Below are 16,829 nucleotides of genomic sequence, written 5' to 3'. Positions count from 1 at the left end.
TTGGATCCGAGAGCCGGACGCATAACTGGCTAATTCGCCCAGATGCCCCGAAAGAGGGGGAAATCTTTCTCGAAGGAATAATGGCTGAAAACTTCTCCGATCAGGGGAAGGAAACCGACATCCAGACCAGAGGGTCCAGAGACGAACCCAGAGAGACCCACGCCGAGACTCATTCTAGTTAACGTGGCAGAAGTTAAAGACAGGATGCTAGAAGCTTCCAGAGAGAGCATTTTGTGTGCAGGGGAGCCCCGTGGGATCCTCAGCTCCTACCCAGGGCAGTACAGACGCACGGGTTCCCTGTCAAAACCCGAGGGGTGTTTTTCACAGAAATGGAGCAGATGGTCCTAAAATTTGTGTGGAACCACCAAGGACCCCAGAGAGCCAGAGCAGTCTTGAGAGAAGGACGAAACCGGAGGCATCGCGCTCCTCGCTTTCCGGCTGTCCCGCGTGGTATGGAGCTGGAGGAAGCAAAACCACGCAGGGCCGGCCTGAAACCTCACAGGTCGGTCAGCAGAGCAGACCGGGGAGCCCAGCGGTAAACCTGGCGTAGAGGGTTGATTCACCTACAGCAGAGGAGCCGAGACGACCCAGCGGGAAAGCTGGATCCCTAGCTCGCCCCACTCACAAAAATCTCCGAGTGGATTACAGATCCGGCTTCCCTCACCTCCGTCTTGTTCGATTGCCCGTCTTCTCCACTTCTCTGTTCAAGTCGGGAGAAACGGCCGAGGCGTTAGCGGGACGCAGACGGCAGCACGTGTTTACGGTGTCGTGAGGCCCGAGGCCATAAAAGTCTTCGAAGAAAACCCAGGTGGTGAGCTCGGCTCGGGTCTTGACTCAGCCTTGGCGACGGTTCTCTCCCACCTGACACCAAACGCAGAAACGAACCAGCAGGACTAGTGGAACTAAAAAGCCCCTGTGCGTACGGGAAACCGGGACGGAATACAGGGGCCCCCGCAGAACAGGGGAAGTGACCCGAGTCCCGCGTGTGGCCCGGTGCGTGGCGGTGCGCTGGGTGATGCGCTGGGGGAGGGCGGCCCGGCAGAGGCGGGCTCGGGGTTCCTTGCCCGGTTGTGGCACTGCCGACCGCGCAGCAGGCGGCCCCGGCCACGGCCCCGAGCGCTAGGCGACGAGGACGGGGCCGCAGTGCCCGTGTCGGAGGCTCGGGCTCCGTCGACCGTGGTGTCGTGCGTGTCCCCGCTGACGCCTCGGCTGTCTCTCCCCCGACTTGAACAGAGGAGGTGGAGAAGATGAGCAAGAAGATGGAGGAGGTGAGGGAAGCCGGCGTCCGCGTGGTGTCTGAGGACTTCCTCCAGGACGCGTCCGCCTCCACCAGCAGCCTGCAGGATTTGCTCTCGGCCCATGTCCTGGCCCCCTGGGGGGCCGACGTGAAGGCGGAGCCCGTGGAGGCCGCGGCCCCCAAAGGGAAGTCGGGGGTCGCACTGCCCAAGAAGAGCAAGGGCCCCGCCAAGGAGGAAGGTGAGGCTTCCCGGGCCCCTGGGTGCCCTCGCCCCCATCCCCGCCCCCATGGCCCCGTCTCCTTCCCGCCCCCACCCCTCGCCCCGCCCTGCCCTGCCCCTGCCGCCTCCCAGGCACTTTTTATTGTGCTTGAACCTTTATGTCCCTTTCCAAGGCGTCAACAAATCTGAGAAGAGAATGAAGTTAACCCTTAAAGGTGGCGCCGCCGTCGATCCCGATTCTGGTGAGCGTGAGCGAGCAGGCGGGAGGCCGGGAGGCCGGGCTGGGCCACGTGGCGCCTGGGCCCTCCTGTCTCCTCGGGCTCCCCCGATCCTGAGGACACCTGTGTTTCATGGGGAGCCTCCTGAAGGCGGTGGGTGTGAACCCCACACCCGCAGACCCTCTTCTCCCCACGCGCTTCAGCCCCTCGGAGAGAAAAGCAGGCGCCTCCCCTCCATGACAGGTCTGGAACATTCTGCGCACGTCCTGGAGAAAGGCGGGAAGGTGTTCAGCGCCACCCTCGGCCTGGTGGACATCGTGAAAGGAACCAACTCCTATTACAAGCTGCAGCTGCTGGAGGACGACAAGGAAAGCAGGTGTGTCCTGGGGACGGGACAGAGGCCCTGTGGGGACCGCGGAGCCAGCCTCCTCGCCGAGAGCACTGGTGCGGCTAGGCCTTCGGTGGGAGGGAAGCCACCGTCGCCCCAGACGGCCTGGCCCCCCAGCGTCCGGCCCCCGACTTCGGGGGACGAGCTGGCACTCCATCTCCCAAGACTTCTCACGGCCCCTCAAAGATTCCCGAGTCCTGATCCCTTTACACGCACTTGAAAGCTTCTTGAAGCAGGTAAAGTTGGGCAAGAACCGAACCCGCTCCTTTTTTTTTTTTTTCTTAAGGTTCATTTATTTTGAGAGAAAGAGCGGGTGCGCGCAGGGGAGGGGCAGAGAGGGACAGAGAGGGTCCCAGGCAGCGTCCTTGCCGTCCACACAGAACCTGACAAGGGGCTCGGACTCACGAACTGTGCGATCGCGACCCGAGCCGAAACCAAGGTTCGGACGTGCAACCGGCTGAGCCCCCGGGCGCCCCACGAACTTCCTTGTGTCGTGTTCCTTAAAACCCCTGGTTCCTCTCGGGGGTCAGCTTCACCGTCCTTACTAGCACATGGACGCCGTTGACCCCCGGCGCTCCAGGGGGCCTGGAAGCTTTGCTGGTTGGGAGGCAGGCCCTGTGATCACAGCGACCCCCGGGCAGTTCAGCCAGCCCCTAGTGCATCTTGGCCCGCGTCTGTCTGGCGGCCCGAGGGCTCGGCGTCCCCCCGTCGTTCCCGCTTTCATCAGAGCGCTCACCCACCAAGTGAATCCCCAAGTGACCCTGAGAGAGACCAGTGGGCTCCTTGGATTTTCTGAAGAAATGAGCCCCACGTCACGTGGCTTCCCACCTCCCCTGGTGGACGTGTTTTTCTGGTGGCCCAGATTCACCGGGGCTCACAGTGAAGGGGCCACGTGGGCTGTTGGGTCGGGACGGCTTTTCAGGACAGCTCAGTGTAGCCCCTCCCAAGCGTTTCCAGGGAAAGAAACGGAGCAGAGGATGAATCTCTCTGCCTTTGGGCCACAGCCCAGAAAACTGCCAGGAAGCCCCAAGTTTTCTTTGAATTCTTTGGTTTTACTTTGAAAGCACACACAAATCTCGCGTTTGGGGTTCTGATTACGTCTTTGTATGTCGTGAAGTAAAAGTTAGGTCACGTGTTCTTTCCCCTGAGGATAGTTAAGTCCCCCAGAGGTAAGCGGCGCACCTAGGGGACCCAGTGCCGTGTACCCCGGTTGACGTGGAAACGGAGAGGGGTGGTCAGGTCTGTAGGCTCGGCCGGCTTGCCCCCGTCATCCCCACGTGCCGTCCCACCCGAGCCCAGCGGTCCCGGTGTCTTCGGGCGCGTCGGCAGCGGTTGCATCTGTCGAGCCGCAGGACTCCCCGACAAAGCTTGTTGTGTTTCTCTGAGGAGCAAAACCGGGCGTTTTATGTAAAAGTTGGTAAAGCCCGGGGTTTGCTCCACAAGCTTGGCTGCCAGGTGCAAGTGTTTAAGCTTCTAATTCTCAGTTGCATACAACGTAAAGGTGCTCTGTTGTAACAGTTCCCTTTACTTCTCCGTGTCGTTTTGCGCCCAAGCAGGACGGCAGGGAAGGGGAGACCCCTGAGTGTGAGTGGCTGACCCACGGGTCTGTCTGATCCCCGCCCCAGGTACTGGATATTCAGGTCCTGGGGCCGCGTGGGCACCGTGATTGGCAGCAACAAGCTGGAGCAGGTGCCGTCCAAGGACGGTGCCATCGAGCACTTTATGAAATTATACGAGGAGAAGACCGGCAACGCCTGGCAGGCCAAAACCTTCACGAAGTTTCCCAAAAAGTTCTACCCTCTGGAGATCGACTACGGCCAGGTAATTGCGGAAGGTCCGGCGCCGTCTGGTTGTAGCGAGAGGGAGGGACGCCCCGGGCGGGTGGCATCGTCGCCGGGGAGTGCTGCTGGACGCTCAGAGTGAACACCGGCCCTTCCCAAACGATCAAGAGGGGGGAGCGCTCCCCAACGGAACGACGCGGCCAGCGCCACGTGGAGAGCAGAACCAGACGAAGTCGTCGCCGGGAAATGCCAAAAGCCTTGCGAGCGTGAGCGCAGCACGCTTACCGGCGCGGGAGGGCTTGTGCGGCACCCCGAGTGGGACCGGCCCCCGGGAACGGGAGGTCGGGGCAGCGCGCGCAGACGGGCGGACCGCAGAGGGATCGGACGGGTCGGGGCACGCGGTCGAGTTAGTGGACACAGAAGAAGCATCTGCTAAAAGCTAGCAGCCGTTCACAGGTGAAATGCACGCCCTCGAGGGTGAGGTGGAGCTTAGGTGAGGACTGTGTGCCGCCGTGGAGATTGCGGGTGTGGCTTCTGTCGCGTGACCTGGCTTAGGTTCCAGGTAGAGTTACAGTGACTTGGGCTCTGCTGGGTCATGGTTTGGGCCCCACGTTATCTCCTGACGGTTTCTGTCGTGTGTTGGTAGCTCACCTGTTCCGTCACCGGAGAGTCTTCCTTTGTGCCTTGCTTGGTAGTTTGTGGACATCTGGACCTTCGTTCTGGCAAAATGCCTTACCCTGTTTTTTATGCAGAAATCTGTTACGCTTGACCCTTGGCCAGCATGGGGGTCTGGGGGCACAGCGCAGTCTGCCGGTGCGGTCACGGATCCACGTGAAGTTTGTTTGTGTTTTTTTGTTTGTGTTTATTTTTTTTTAATTTTTTTTTTTAACGTTTATTTATTTTTGAGACAGAGCATGAACGGGGGAGGGTCAGAGAGAGGGAGACACAGAATCTGAAACAGGCTCCAGGCTCTGAGCTGTCAGCACAGAGCCCGACGCGGGGCTCGAACTCACGGACCGCGAGATCATGACCTGAGCTGAAGTCGGCCGCTTAACCGACTGAGCCACCCAGGCGCCCCGTTTGTGTTTATTTTGAGAGAGAGAGAGAACCTGCCCTCACACGCGGGGGGAGGGGTAGAGGGGGGAGACAATCCCAAGCAGGCTCCGCTCTGTCAGCGCAGAGCCCAGCGTCGGGTCCGAACCCACGAACTGTGAGATCGCGACCCGAGCTGAGATCAGGCGTCAGACACTTGACCGACTTGACCACCCAGGCACCCCGAGGGTCAGCTGCACTTTTAAAGGAAAGACGTTTCTTTTCACAGAAGGAAAGATTTATGGATAAGTAGAGATTTTGATTCCCAGCCTTTGAGGCCTGAAGTGTCTCAGATGGGAGCTCTCTAGCTTAGAGAGTGCCATGAGCTCTCAGCATTAAAAATAGAATTTAGCGAAGCCTGGCAGGCTCAGTCTGTGGGGCGTGTGACTCTTGGGGTTATGAGTTCGAGCCTCACGTTGAGTGTGGAGATTACAATCAAATATCTTTATTAGAATTAAACTGGTGTGTCGCGTTGAGGTGGAGATCACAGAGATCGTCTGACTCGGCAGTGCCCCCTACTGGTTAATTTTCCTGGTTTCAAGAATACATTTTAGAAATTTTTGAGAATGACGAAGATACAAAAAAATCACGATCGCCCAGAATTAAGTGCAGTTAAGATCACGGTGTATGTCTTCCGTGCTCCCCTCCCTCCATGGGCACTTGTCCCCACCAGAAAATTGGAGCCTTGCCTTGCCAGCTGTGCTGAGACCACCCGCTGCTTCCCTGGACAGACCTGGAGCGTTTCCCCGCTGTCCAGATGCGCGACCACGTCGTACCTGCCTCAGTAGCTGCATTTTGTTTGTTTCATTTAGAGAGAAAGAGAAGGTCGCATGGGGGAAGGGGGGAGGGGGCAGGGAGAGCAAGCGGGGGAGGACAAAGAGAGAGAGGGGATCCCAAGAGAGAGAATCCCAAGCAGGCTCCAGGCTGGCAGCGTAGAGCCCAGTGTGGGGCTCGATCCCACGACCTTGAGATCATGACCTGAGCAGAGATCAAGAGTCAGACGCTTCACCGACTGAGCCACCCAGGCACACTACCCGCCCCCCCCCAGTAGCGACGTTTTAAAAAGCAAAAAGAAACTGTAAAACTAATTTTAGTACTTTATTTTCCTTTTGTTTTTCTTCCTTTTTTCTTTTGAAACTAAAGTTCTGAAATTCGCTGTATTTTTAGCCCTTGCAGCCTGTCTCAGCTCCGACTGAGTACATTTCAGAGCCAGCAGCTACTGAACGAGGCCGCACTGATCTAGAGCAGCATCTGTTGAGGCCGCGCAGGTGGTCAGAGGTCACGGTTTAGAGGCTGCGAATCGCCTATAACTACGCGAACATTTACATAAACGTTTCTGTGGTGGTTCCCGTCGGTAGCGGAGGCACCCGGTTACACAGTAAATGCAGATAAATAAGGCTTCTAACGCGTGGCCGGTTTGCTTTCTGGTGAAGTTACGAGTGCAGGAAGCGTGGATCCGCCGTGTGTGGACAGCAGCGGCCAGGAGCAGGAACACGACGCGGATGACGCGGATTCCAGGATCGGTGTCCGGTGCCAGTTAGGCTCACTCAGATACTAGGGACACTGACGGACAGGGCGCGGTCCCTGCCCTCATTCGAAAGCAACGAGGGTTCAGGCGCTCTCTGTGCAGCGTGGTGTTGATTTAGCCCAGGTCCTCCAGGCTTTGTGCGGGAGTAAAGCTTTGTGCCCTTAGCTTCTCGGGAAATGCGATCCCAGGGAGCGGGGGTGAGGCGGGGAGGGCGGAGGGTTCATGCAGGAGTGGGTCTGCGAGCGTGATCCTCTGGGACTGCGTGGGAGGCTATAGGCGCTCAGCCCTGGGGTTCGGCAGCGTAAGGGGGGAGCACTGGTCCGGTGTCCCCTTGGTCTGTGGCGGGCCCTGGGCAGGTTCCCGGGTAGGAGGTGACGAGTAGGAAGGGGTGAGGGCACCAGGGGGGCGCGTGTGCCTGCGGGTCAGGCTGCGCAGAGCTGGGTGCCGCCGCGGTGGTCGGAGGAAGGGTCTAGAGCGGCCGTAGGGACTTAGGGGCGCTTGGGGGAGCGTCCGATCCCAGTGCTCCCGCTGCGGCCCCTCCCCACGCCGTGGTTTCCGTGCCCTTGGTGCTTGGATCCCGCCACCTCTGCCTGCGGCTCGGACGCCACCGCCGCTCCTCTTGGCTTGTCGCCTGGGGTCTCTCACCGGTCCTCTTCCCTCCAGGACGAAGAGGCGGTAAAGAAGCTGACGGTGAACCCCGGCACCAAGTCCAAGCTCCCCAAGCCGGTGCAGGACCTCATTACGATGATCTTCGACGTGGAGAGCATGAAGAAAGCCATGGTGGAGTACGAGGTGACCGCGCCTTTCTTTGATCTGTGCTTTGCCCCCGGCGCTGGGAGTGTGACGCCGGGTCGGAGCTCGCAGGCTGGTACGCAGGGGCTGGCGCGGGGCCCCGGAGCGTTCGTGTCGGGAGCCCGATCCTCAGCCCGAGGCCGACACGGGGCCGCTGGCGCTCCTGAGAAGATGGTTGACTTGCTGTGAGGCCTGTGGTATGTAGGGAGCCGGCCCTGGGCCCCGTCCCCTCGCGCCAGGCCCCTCGATGCCGAGCACACTTGTCCTGGAAGCCCAGGGTGCGTCTGCTTACGGCGAAAGAATCGGGCAGTGCTGAGGAGGCTGGAGAACTTTCCGCGGGTGCCACGGGACAGAACTCCTCCTGTTTCCAAGAAGAGGGCAGGGGTGGGTTTGCCGAGTTCCCGCTGCCCGGGGCAGGGCCGGGGGCCCTGAGGGCGCGGCCGGGTGTCCCCGTTCGGTCTCCAGCCTGGCTCCGCTTTGCCCCGGGGGTGAGCGCGGGTCCCCTTGTGGGGCTCGGCCCAGCGGCTGTTCGAGAACGCGTCTCGTTCTCCTGGAGGCTCCTTGGTGGGTCTGCCAGCGGCCGGGCCGTGCCATCCTGTTCCCGTAGACCCCCGAGCCGCCTTCTGTCAGGATGGCCAGCCAGCGTGGCGGCTTGGGGACAGGCTCACGGGGTCGGGGGTGCGTGAGGAGGAGCGAGGAGGCGCCCAGGGAAGAGGGTCTTGTCTCCGTTTGTTTAATGTTTTAAAAGAAGCGCCCCGTGGGTCATTTCTGGCTCCCTGTGCTCTGGTTCGTGGGATTTCTCGACTCCGGGCGGAACAGGCGTCTCCCTGGGAAAAGCCGGTTTGGGGCTGGCTTTCTCTCACACGGGAGACTCAGTTTCTCAGGAAGAGCAGGGCCCCTGGTGGGGAGAGAGCCCGTGGGGAGTGTGTGGGGGAGTGGGGGGCCCACATGGGATAGGGTTCCAGGTAGATGGGAAAACGTGGCGGCCTGGGAGCTCTGTCCCGGCGGGCCCGCCTTCATGTCCCCTGTGGCTCGCTGTCCCGGCCGGGTCGGTAGGGCTGGGCCCCTGGTTTCTCTCGTCCCCACGGCCGGGGTGTAGGTTTTGAGGGGTGCAGGCCAGGAGGACCGGTCTCTTCAGATGAGCACCAGGGCCCCACGGTCGGGGTGCCGCTCGCTTCAGAGAACCGGCCCCCCTCGGAGCCACTTTCCTCAGCGGCTTCCAGCCCCCGTTTCTGGTCGGACCGGAGATGCTGCGCTCAGTCCCATGCCCTGTGCTGGCCTCGGGGTAGATCGCCCACCTTCTCCCCCAGACCCAGCTCCGGCTGCTCAACCTCCCGGAAACCGGCCCCACCCCTACCAGGGTGGAGGGGAGAGAAGCGTGTGCCATGGGGGAAGGCCATTACTGGCCGCCGTGGCCGCCGCCCCGCTTGTGCCTGGCACGTCCTCGTACCCGTTAGTCCCCGCGGGGGCTCCGTTCCTGGGATGCCCGCTCGGCCCCGCGGGCACAGGTGGGACCTGGGGACTCGGAAGGGTTCGGGACGCGGGAGCAAGGAGCACAGGCCCAGTGTCTCACAGGGGGGCGGGTGCCCTCTGAGGAGTGTGGTCCCTCATGCAGACGGGAGAGCGGGGCCGAGGGCAGGTGCATCCCTAGCTGTGGGCCCTGTGGAGCCGCGTCCCTGGTCTTCCCACGACAGCTCAACGCCTGTGTTGGTCATTCCCAAGGCGGTGTGAGCGGGAGTGGTATTGCTGGAAAAACGTGTGACCTTTCGGGGTAACTGACGAAAAGGGACAGCGTTAATTCGGACGTAAACGCGTATGCTTAGAAGCATGTGCTTTGGGAAAAGCATTTTCCTCCGCTTTACGTTCCCACTCAGCTGGGAGCAGCCTTAGCCGTGCGGGGGGACCTCATCCTCCCGACGGGGATGGGTGGGAGTCGCGGGGGCCGGGGGGACCTCATCCGGGCTCTGCCCGCAGCGAGCGAGATCCTTCTCGCACGCAGACCCCGGGTGTGGGCGGGGCCGCGAGCTGTAGCGCTGGGTCCCCGGTCTCCCGGGAAGACGGGGCACTTGCCCACCGTCCCGTCTCCACCGCTGAGCAGCTTTCGGAGGGAAAACGCCCCCTGTGTCCTCAGATTGACCTTCAGAAGATGCCCTTGGGGAAGCTGAGCAAGAGGCAGATCCAGGCGGCCTATTCCATCCTCGGCGAGGTCCAGCAGGTAGGCAGGGCCTCCCAGGCCTCTGCACCCCGGCTAGCAACGTCCCACGCCGCGGCGCACGGGGCTTAGGTTTCTTCAGATAAGCGTCACGAGCGTCTGCTACGTGCCAGAGGTGGGTGCGAGACTAATGAGTTAGCCGTGTTTTCAGTGATGGCGTACGTAAGTCTAGAAACCGGATTAGGTGTTTGGTTCTCCCGCCTCATAAAAATGACCTGATTTTGTGTGCGCTTCGGAGTCAGGCTGAAATTGGGGGCGCCTGGCTGGCTCAGTCGTGGAGCGTGCGACTCTTGATCTCGGGGTCGTGAGTAGAAGCGCCAGGTTGGGTATAGAGATCACGAGATCGCTGAAAATCCTAAAAAAAAAACCGAGAAGTTGAAATTGTTTTGCGGTTGCTAGGAAACCATCAACCAGAGAGCGAAATGTTTTCTCCGTTTCGTTCGTGCTCATTGGACATCACCCTCCTGGTCCCCGGTCCCTCCCTGTGTGCCCTGATGGGCAGGGTGCAGGCCTGGCCTGTGAGGGAAGAGCACCGGGAAGCTAAAGTCGGACCCCGAGAGCGGAAAGTGCTGGAAAAGAGCCCTTGAAAACCGGAGCCCTTCAATCCAGCTAGCAGCTGCGCCTAAGCCCTGGCCCCTTTCCTTGTCGCCCGCCGGCTGGGACATGAAAGCGTTTGCTATTCCAGAACCCCCGGTGGAAAGGCTGGGATGCCCTGCCCCCCCCCCCACCAAGCAGCGCGAACTACAGACAGAAACATTAGGAATCGGGGAAGCCTGTGTCCCAGTGAGAAGCACACGTGCGGCCTGGGGCCTCGCGGGGGCCACATCGTCGCCCCTTTGCCGCCCGTGCCCCCCCCTGCCGTGTCTCCCAAGTGTCCCAGTGGTCCAGCTCCTCCGTGTCTGCATTTACTGAGCACTTCCTGCATACGGGGCTCTAGTTGGCATCGCGGCAGTAGGGGAGCTAAGCCTTTCTGCATCTGGACCTCCAGGTGTGATAGAAACGAGTCCCTGCCTTAAAGCTGAAGGTCGGTGGGTAACGGGGTCTGCCAGAGTTCGTAGCAGTGGGGTCTTTCCCTTCAACGTTTTATAGTGTAAAAATCCCAGGCGTTTCAGAAAGAGGAGTGTCTCGGGGGTGCCCGTGAGGTCGTCACCTGGCCGCTCCCGTTGACATCTCACGTGACGGTGGGGTGTGACAGGTCCACAGGCGCACAGTTCTTCCTAGAAACGGAAGTTCGCGTGGGGAGGGGTCCTGTGCTCAGGGTGGAGTGGCACCAACTCTAGCTGGTCTTGGAAATTTCCGGGCCACTCCGGAGCCGGCTCGGACCTGCCGCATGCGGGGCCCTCCCAGCTGCCGCCTCAGTCCGTGTCCCCTCTGTTCCCTCCCCTGAAGGCGGTGTCCCAGGGCAGCAGTGATTCCCAGATCCTGGATCTCTCCAATCGCTTCTACACCCTGATTCCCCACGACTTTGGGATGAAGAAGCCTCCGCTCCTGAACAACGCGGACAGCGTGCAGGTAGCTCGCGGGTCCCGGCGGGGGCCCCGGGTCCGCTGGGCGCGGATGCACCTGGGTGTCACTCCCTGCCGCCGCTCCTCCGTGTCATGACCCCTGAGGGCCGGGGGCAGTGCCGGGAGGACCTCGGGGCCCTCGCTTCAAAGTGGGATTTCTTCCCACGTCAGTGGAGACAGACCCCAGGCAAAACAGATGGGCTTGGGGCGCCTGGGTGGCGCAGTCGGTTAAGCATCCGACTTCAGCCAGGTCACGATCTCGCGGTACATGAGTTCGAGCTCCGCGTCAGGCTCTGGGCTGATGGCTCAGAGCCTGGAGCCTGTTTCCGATTCTGTGTCTCCCTCTCTCTCTGCCCTTCCCCCGTTCATGCTCTGGCTCTCTCTGTCCCAAAAATAAATAAACGTTAAAAAAAAAATTTTTTTTTTAAATAAAAAATAAAAAAAAAAAACAGATGGGCTTTCTGCCCTGGCTGCGCCACGCGGGGCTGGCGGAAGGAGCCGCAGGGCAGGACAGCCTCTCCTGACAGCATCGCTCCCCTGCTTTCCCTCCCTGCCTCAGGGAGCCGGCCCCCGGTCCCCACCTGTCCCCACCTGTCCGTGTGCGGGGTTGGAAATGCGTTCTCGCCGCAGGCTTATAGCTTCCGGCCGTCCCCTCCCTCGGGGAGCAAGCCGCCCCCACCCCACCCCCCGCATCCCGGAGAGTCCTCGGTAGTGTTCACTGAGCGGCAGGTTGGTGACAGGCTGTCCCCCCCCACACACACACACACCCAGCTGGAAGGTCCCCCCACCCTGGTGCCAGCCCGACGTGTGCCTTCTGTTCCTCCAGGCCAAGGTGGAGATGCTGGACAACCTGCTGGACATCGAAGTGGCCTACAGCCTGCTCAGGGGTGGCTCGGACGATAGCAGCAAGGACCCCATCGATGTCAACTACGAGAAGCTCAAGACTGACATCAAGGTAACAGCCCCCCTCTGGCGCACCTGACCGCTGTCCCTGGGGAGCGGTGGGCCCTGAAGCAGATGGCCGGTGGCCTGTACGGAACCGTGGGGCAGCTCACCTGTAAACAGGCACCTTGGTGGCCGGGCAGCCTTCCAGGCCAGGGCCTCTGCTATAGGATTTTGAGGGACCTTCCAGAAAGTTCCTTCTTCCTCAGTCTAGAGAGGGTCTGTTTTGGACGTTTGCGTGGCGTGAACCCTAGAAGGTGCAGAAGGTGACGGCAGCCGTGACAAATGTACGGTGCCGGGTCCGTGTTCTGGGGCCGAGGGACTGTGCCGCAGGCCCCTCAACTTTCGGGGGGCCGGGGCTTGGGCAGAAGAAGTCCCCCTGCCTCGGGCCCGGCAGGGTTGTAAGTGTGAGCCTGGAACGGGGTGTTTACATCCCTGAAAAGAGCGTTTGCTTCCCACTTGGGACAAAACGCGTCTGTAGGGCCAGGTAGAGTAAGCCACCAAACGCCCCTCGATGGGTCCCGGGGGCACCTTCTTGACCGTAATGCTGTGGGCCTGGTTCTTGGTGCGGGACTCGTTCTCTATTTTAATTAAGCAGAGGGAACCAGAGTTCCTAGAACACCCGGCCTTTCCCACGGCGCGTGTTTGAAGCCGTGTGTGGCGCCTCGTATGTGGCCGTTACTCCGTCGGGGGCTCTCCGGGGTCTCCCTCGCTCTGATTCCAAGACACGATGTTCTAGGTGGTGGACAGAGACTCCGAGGAAGCGGAGACCATCAGGAAGTACGTGAAGAACACTCACGCGACCACGCACAACGCCTACGACCTGGAAGTTGTTGACGTAAGAACCTCTCCCTCCCCCGCCCGCTCCCTCCAGCGCGGGCCTGGGTGGGAAAGAATCGTTGACTTCGCCTCGAGTAACGGGAGGAAGCGACTCGTTTGTCGAGCAGGGACAGTAGTGGTCTCACGGTTGAGGGTGGCTTCTTCCTCTTTTCCTGTTTTGCTTCTTTTTTTATTCGTTTTCTGTCCCAAAGCCAAGTCTGGGAATCGGGAAGTTGTATCAGACACGCATCGCATCGAGGGTCCGCGGTGGGCTCCCGTGCCGCCCGTCCCCACCCCACCGAACCACCTGTCCTACCGGAACGGGCCGCACCCTCCGGGGGGGGGGGGGGGGGGGCGGGGACGGTGGCCGGTAGATGTGTGTTAGGCGGAGTAACAAGTGGCGTCCGTCTGTCTCCTCGGGCAGATTTTTAAGATCGAGCGTGAAGGCGAGAGCCAGCGCTACAAGCCGTTCAAGCAGCTGCGGAACCGGCGGCTGCTGTGGCACGGATCCAGGACCACCAACTTCGCGGGGATCCTGTCGCAGGGGCTCCGCATCGCCCCGCCTGAAGCGCCCGTGGTACGTGCCTGGCGCGGGGCGCGGGGGCGGGGCCTCGTTTAAGGGTGGGCCGGGGCTCCGCCACGGCGGCCAAGTGGCCGTTGCCAGACCCTGAGCCCCGCGTTTGACTCTCGGGAGGAGGTGAGAGTAACGGCCGACGTTATGAGGCGTTGACACGCGCCAGGCACTGAGCTGAACGCGCACAGACTCGTTGGATTTTCACGAGAGCCCCGTGGGGTTCTTGCCCAGTTCAGAGGAGAGGAGAGGGGAGTCCGGAGGATATGTAGCGGCCCCGCGTCCCTGGTGCCTGGCCCCGGTCGGCGGCGCTCCGGATGTCGGCTGGCAGGTTTCAGTGTCCCTTTTCCAACCCTCCAGACCGGCTACATGTTTGGTAAAGGGATCTACTTCGCCGACATGGTGTCCAAGAGTGCCAACTACTGCCACACGTCCCAGGGAGACCCCATAGGCCTGATCCTGCTGGGAGAAGTTGCCCTTGGAAACATGTGAGTGAGCCTGGCCTCGGGCGGGTCTCAGAACTCCCTTGGCCACCACGACGGGGGAACCAGATCTGGCCGAGTGAACTAGGGAGGCCCAGGAGCGCCTCACAAAACCCAGGATCGGGGATCCAGCCTGGCCTCGGGAACCGGCGGCGCCCACCTTCCTGTGCCCCAAGAAGCCGGGCTGGCTCGCGCGGGATGGTCACCCCATAGCGCGCACACCCCGCCGGTGTTTAGATTTTTCGTCCAAGTCCATCCCAGTTTCAAGTTCCCCGCAGAGAAAATCTGGTGGGTCCCCTGTGGGTCGGGCGTCAGCCTTGATCCTGCGGATGTCACACGGAAAGCAGGGTTCGGTAATGAGCTGGGGGCCTGGGGATCGTGGCCCGGGCAGAGAAGCCTCGAGAGCGGCCGACCGCGGCTCTAGACAGACCCTCTCCTTCGTAGTGGCCCCGGAGCCGTGGTCGCGGACGCAGTCGATGCACGAAGAGCACACCCTCGCTTTCTGAAGCCGGGCTGGGAGGGAGCTCCGGCGGCGAGGGCGCACTGGGTTCTCGGGGCGCTTGTCGGTTCTCACGTGGCTTCCCGCCGGTCAGACTGTTGGGGTGGGAGCCCTCGGGCCGTGGAGGCCGCTGACACTGACCTCTCCTGAATAGGTACGAGCTGAAGCATGCCGCGCATATCAGCAAGTTACCCAAGGGCAAGCACAGCGTCAAAGGTAGGGTGGCTCCGAAACTGCCCCAGGCGCCTGGGACACCACCGGGAGGGCGCTTTCTCCCCCCAGAAGGCTGTGTTCCCGTAGCTTGTGGTAGAAACTCCGCTCACGCTCTGTGGCTGGCGTCGCAGACGGCAAAGGAGGGTCTTGGCGCGGGCGGCAGCAGGCAGGGGCATTGGGTTCTGACCTGACTCCGCTGCGGCTCGAGGGCGTCTCGTGACCTCTCATCACGCAGTGGGGCTTGGGGCGTCTTGGATCGCGCGGCTCATGGCCCCTGATGATTTGGGGGCTCCACCTGCCAGGCGGAAGTGACTGCAGTTCTGCTCAGCAGAAAGAGGATCCCAGGGGGTGGGGGGGCTGTTCTTGAACTCAGTAAGGCTCGTGCCCTGGGAACGTGGCGTGTAACCTGCAGGCTTCTCTATCCAGAAGAAGGACAGAGCACGGAATTTGCGTGTGGCTTTAAAACGAGGGCATAGACCCAACATAACATGGACCGCCTCTCCTGGAAACATTTTCCGCCTCTGTCCTCACAATCCATATCACTCCGGCCTTCTCTGCAGGTTTGGGCAAGACGACCCCCGACCCTTCAGCTAGCATCACCATGGATGGCGTAGAAGTTCCCCTTGGGACGGGGATCCCGTCGGGCGTTAACGATACCTGTCTGCTGTATAACGAGTATCCTTTTCCGCGTGGGCCGTGGGCCACGCTGTCCACGCAGGGGGCAGCGGTCCCTCACGCGCCCAGCGTCCCGGGCGCAGCCTGACCGGAGACCCCGGCCGACATGCCTTCGGCGGCCTGCCCCGGGGGAGAGAGCGGGCGCTCCGAGTCCGGGGGGCCTGGTCTGCGGGGTGTGACCTTGGCAGCCGCGGGTGCTCGCTCTGTCGTGAGACCGTGTGCTCCTTGACGCGCCCCCTCCAGGTACATTGTGTACGACGTCGCTCAGGTAAATCTGAAGTACCTGCTGAAGCTCAAGTTCAACTTCAAGACGTCCCTGTGGTGAGCCCGGGGACGTGTGGCCGAGGCGCAGCCGGGGGCGGGGGCCAGTGCGCCCCCGCTCGGCGGCCGAGAGCGCGAACCTTCCTAAATCCCCTCAGAAAGGATTCTCTGTGAGCGTTTGGTCACGTGTGAAACGATGTTCCTAGCTTTTCAAACCCCTTGTTTGTGTGGGTCTGGGGGTGGGACGGGCGGTGGGGTCCTGCCAGCCAGAAGCCGGGTGGCAACAGCTGACGATACGCGAGAGGCTGGGGCCAGGTATTCGTCCAGACTAGTCCCGCGGGAAGAGCCAGGCCCGGTCAGAACGTCTGCCTTACTGGTTTCCCCAGGGGAGGAAAGAATAATCTTCCGACACTTCTAAGCGTCTGCCTTTAGTTCAGGTTTTGGAAAAATGTTAAGCGTTTATTTTGAGGTAAAAATAAAAACTAATTTCATACTACTTAGATTTTCTTTATTTTGCATCAATTGCCTTTTTTTTTTAGACCTTTCTCCCCCCTTCCCCGCCCCCCCGTGTGTGAGTTCTGTGGGGAGACCAGGAGGAGGGAGATCAACAATTTCTTCTTTTACTTAGACCAAAAAAAAAAAAAAAAAAAGTGCTTTCCTTTTCTAGAGACACGCGGACAGGGAAGCTCTTAGAATCTGTAGCATAGAGGGGCCTGGGGGGCTCGGTCGGTGAAGCGTCCGCCTTCAGCTCAGGTCGTGATCTCACCGTTCGTGAGTTTGAGCCCCATGTGGGGCTCTGTGCGGACAGCTCGGAGCCTGGAACCTGCTTCGGATTCTGCGTCTCCTTCTCTCTCTCTGTCTCTCAAAAATAAATAAACATTAAAAATAGAGCGTAGCGACTTAACAGCTGCATTTGAAATTCCCGAACCTCCCGCAAGCAGCCCGTCTGGCGAGTGGAGACTGTCGCCGACACCCCCAAGGGCTCGTCGTAACTCTCAAAGCAGGACCAGCTTCTGCGTTTGTGTCCGCGCGTTTGGTCTCATTCTGGCTACAGTCTGGTTACTGTTCACGGTACAAGGTCCGCGAAGACCGGAGGGGACTCGGTGCCTGTGTCCGTGGGACCCCGGAACGGCCCGGGCGGTGCCCCGTCCAAGTGGCCGAAGAGCAAACCCCAGACGTCGGAAGGCGGCTTGCTTTCTCTGGCGGTGGACCCGTCGCGGGGCGGGATGTGCCGGTGGCTTGAGGCTCCGACCCGAGGGGCGTGCGGAAGTGATGATGGGTGTGGGGGGAGAGGCGGAGGGCCGTGACACGTGGACCTCCGACGGAAGGAGAACGGGGGGCGGGCGGCGCGGGGACCGCGGTCTGAAACCTTGGGTTAGACACGGGGTCTGGTG

The 16,829-nt window shown here is 61.0% G+C and overlaps 1 protein-coding gene across 2 annotated transcripts in view; it reads left to right on the top strand.

The window, feature by feature from the left end:
• PARP1 (poly(ADP-ribose) polymerase 1) overlaps positions 1-15,931 on the top strand; it is a 39,482-nt gene extending 23,551 nt beyond the window's left edge. Inside the window, exons 10-23 of one of the 2 annotated variants that reach the window (XM_003999089.6) lie at positions 1,234-1,476; positions 1,631-1,699; positions 1,919-2,051; positions 3,689-3,884; positions 7,128-7,256; positions 9,388-9,471; positions 10,858-10,980; positions 11,800-11,928; positions 12,655-12,753; positions 13,159-13,311; positions 13,666-13,793; positions 14,441-14,502; positions 15,060-15,174; positions 15,418-15,931. In XM_003999089.6, the coding sequence (XP_003999138.4) occupies positions 1,234-1,476; positions 1,631-1,699; positions 1,919-2,051; positions 3,689-3,884; positions 7,128-7,256; positions 9,388-9,471; positions 10,858-10,980; positions 11,800-11,928; positions 12,655-12,753; positions 13,159-13,311; positions 13,666-13,793; positions 14,441-14,502; positions 15,060-15,174; positions 15,418-15,499 (1,745 nt within the window). In that variant the 3' untranslated portion in view covers positions 15,500-15,931. The remainder of the gene's footprint in view (positions 1-1,233; positions 1,477-1,630; positions 1,700-1,918; positions 2,052-3,688; positions 3,885-7,127; positions 7,257-9,387; positions 9,472-10,857; positions 10,981-11,799; positions 11,929-12,654; positions 12,754-13,158; positions 13,312-13,665; positions 13,794-14,440; positions 14,503-15,059; positions 15,175-15,417) is intronic. The other variant, XM_045048477.1, reaches the window with a different exon arrangement.
• Positions 15,932-16,829: the final 898 nt, after the last annotated feature.

Source organism: Felis catus, chromosome F1, assembly GCF_018350175.1.
Source record: "Felis catus isolate Fca126 chromosome F1, F.catus_Fca126_mat1.0, whole genome shotgun sequence".
NCBI classification, from domain to species: domain Eukaryota; kingdom Metazoa; phylum Chordata; class Mammalia; order Carnivora; family Felidae; genus Felis; species Felis catus.
The sequence above is the reverse complement of the archived record's forward strand: the minus strand, read 5'-3'. Positions and strand labels throughout refer to the sequence as shown.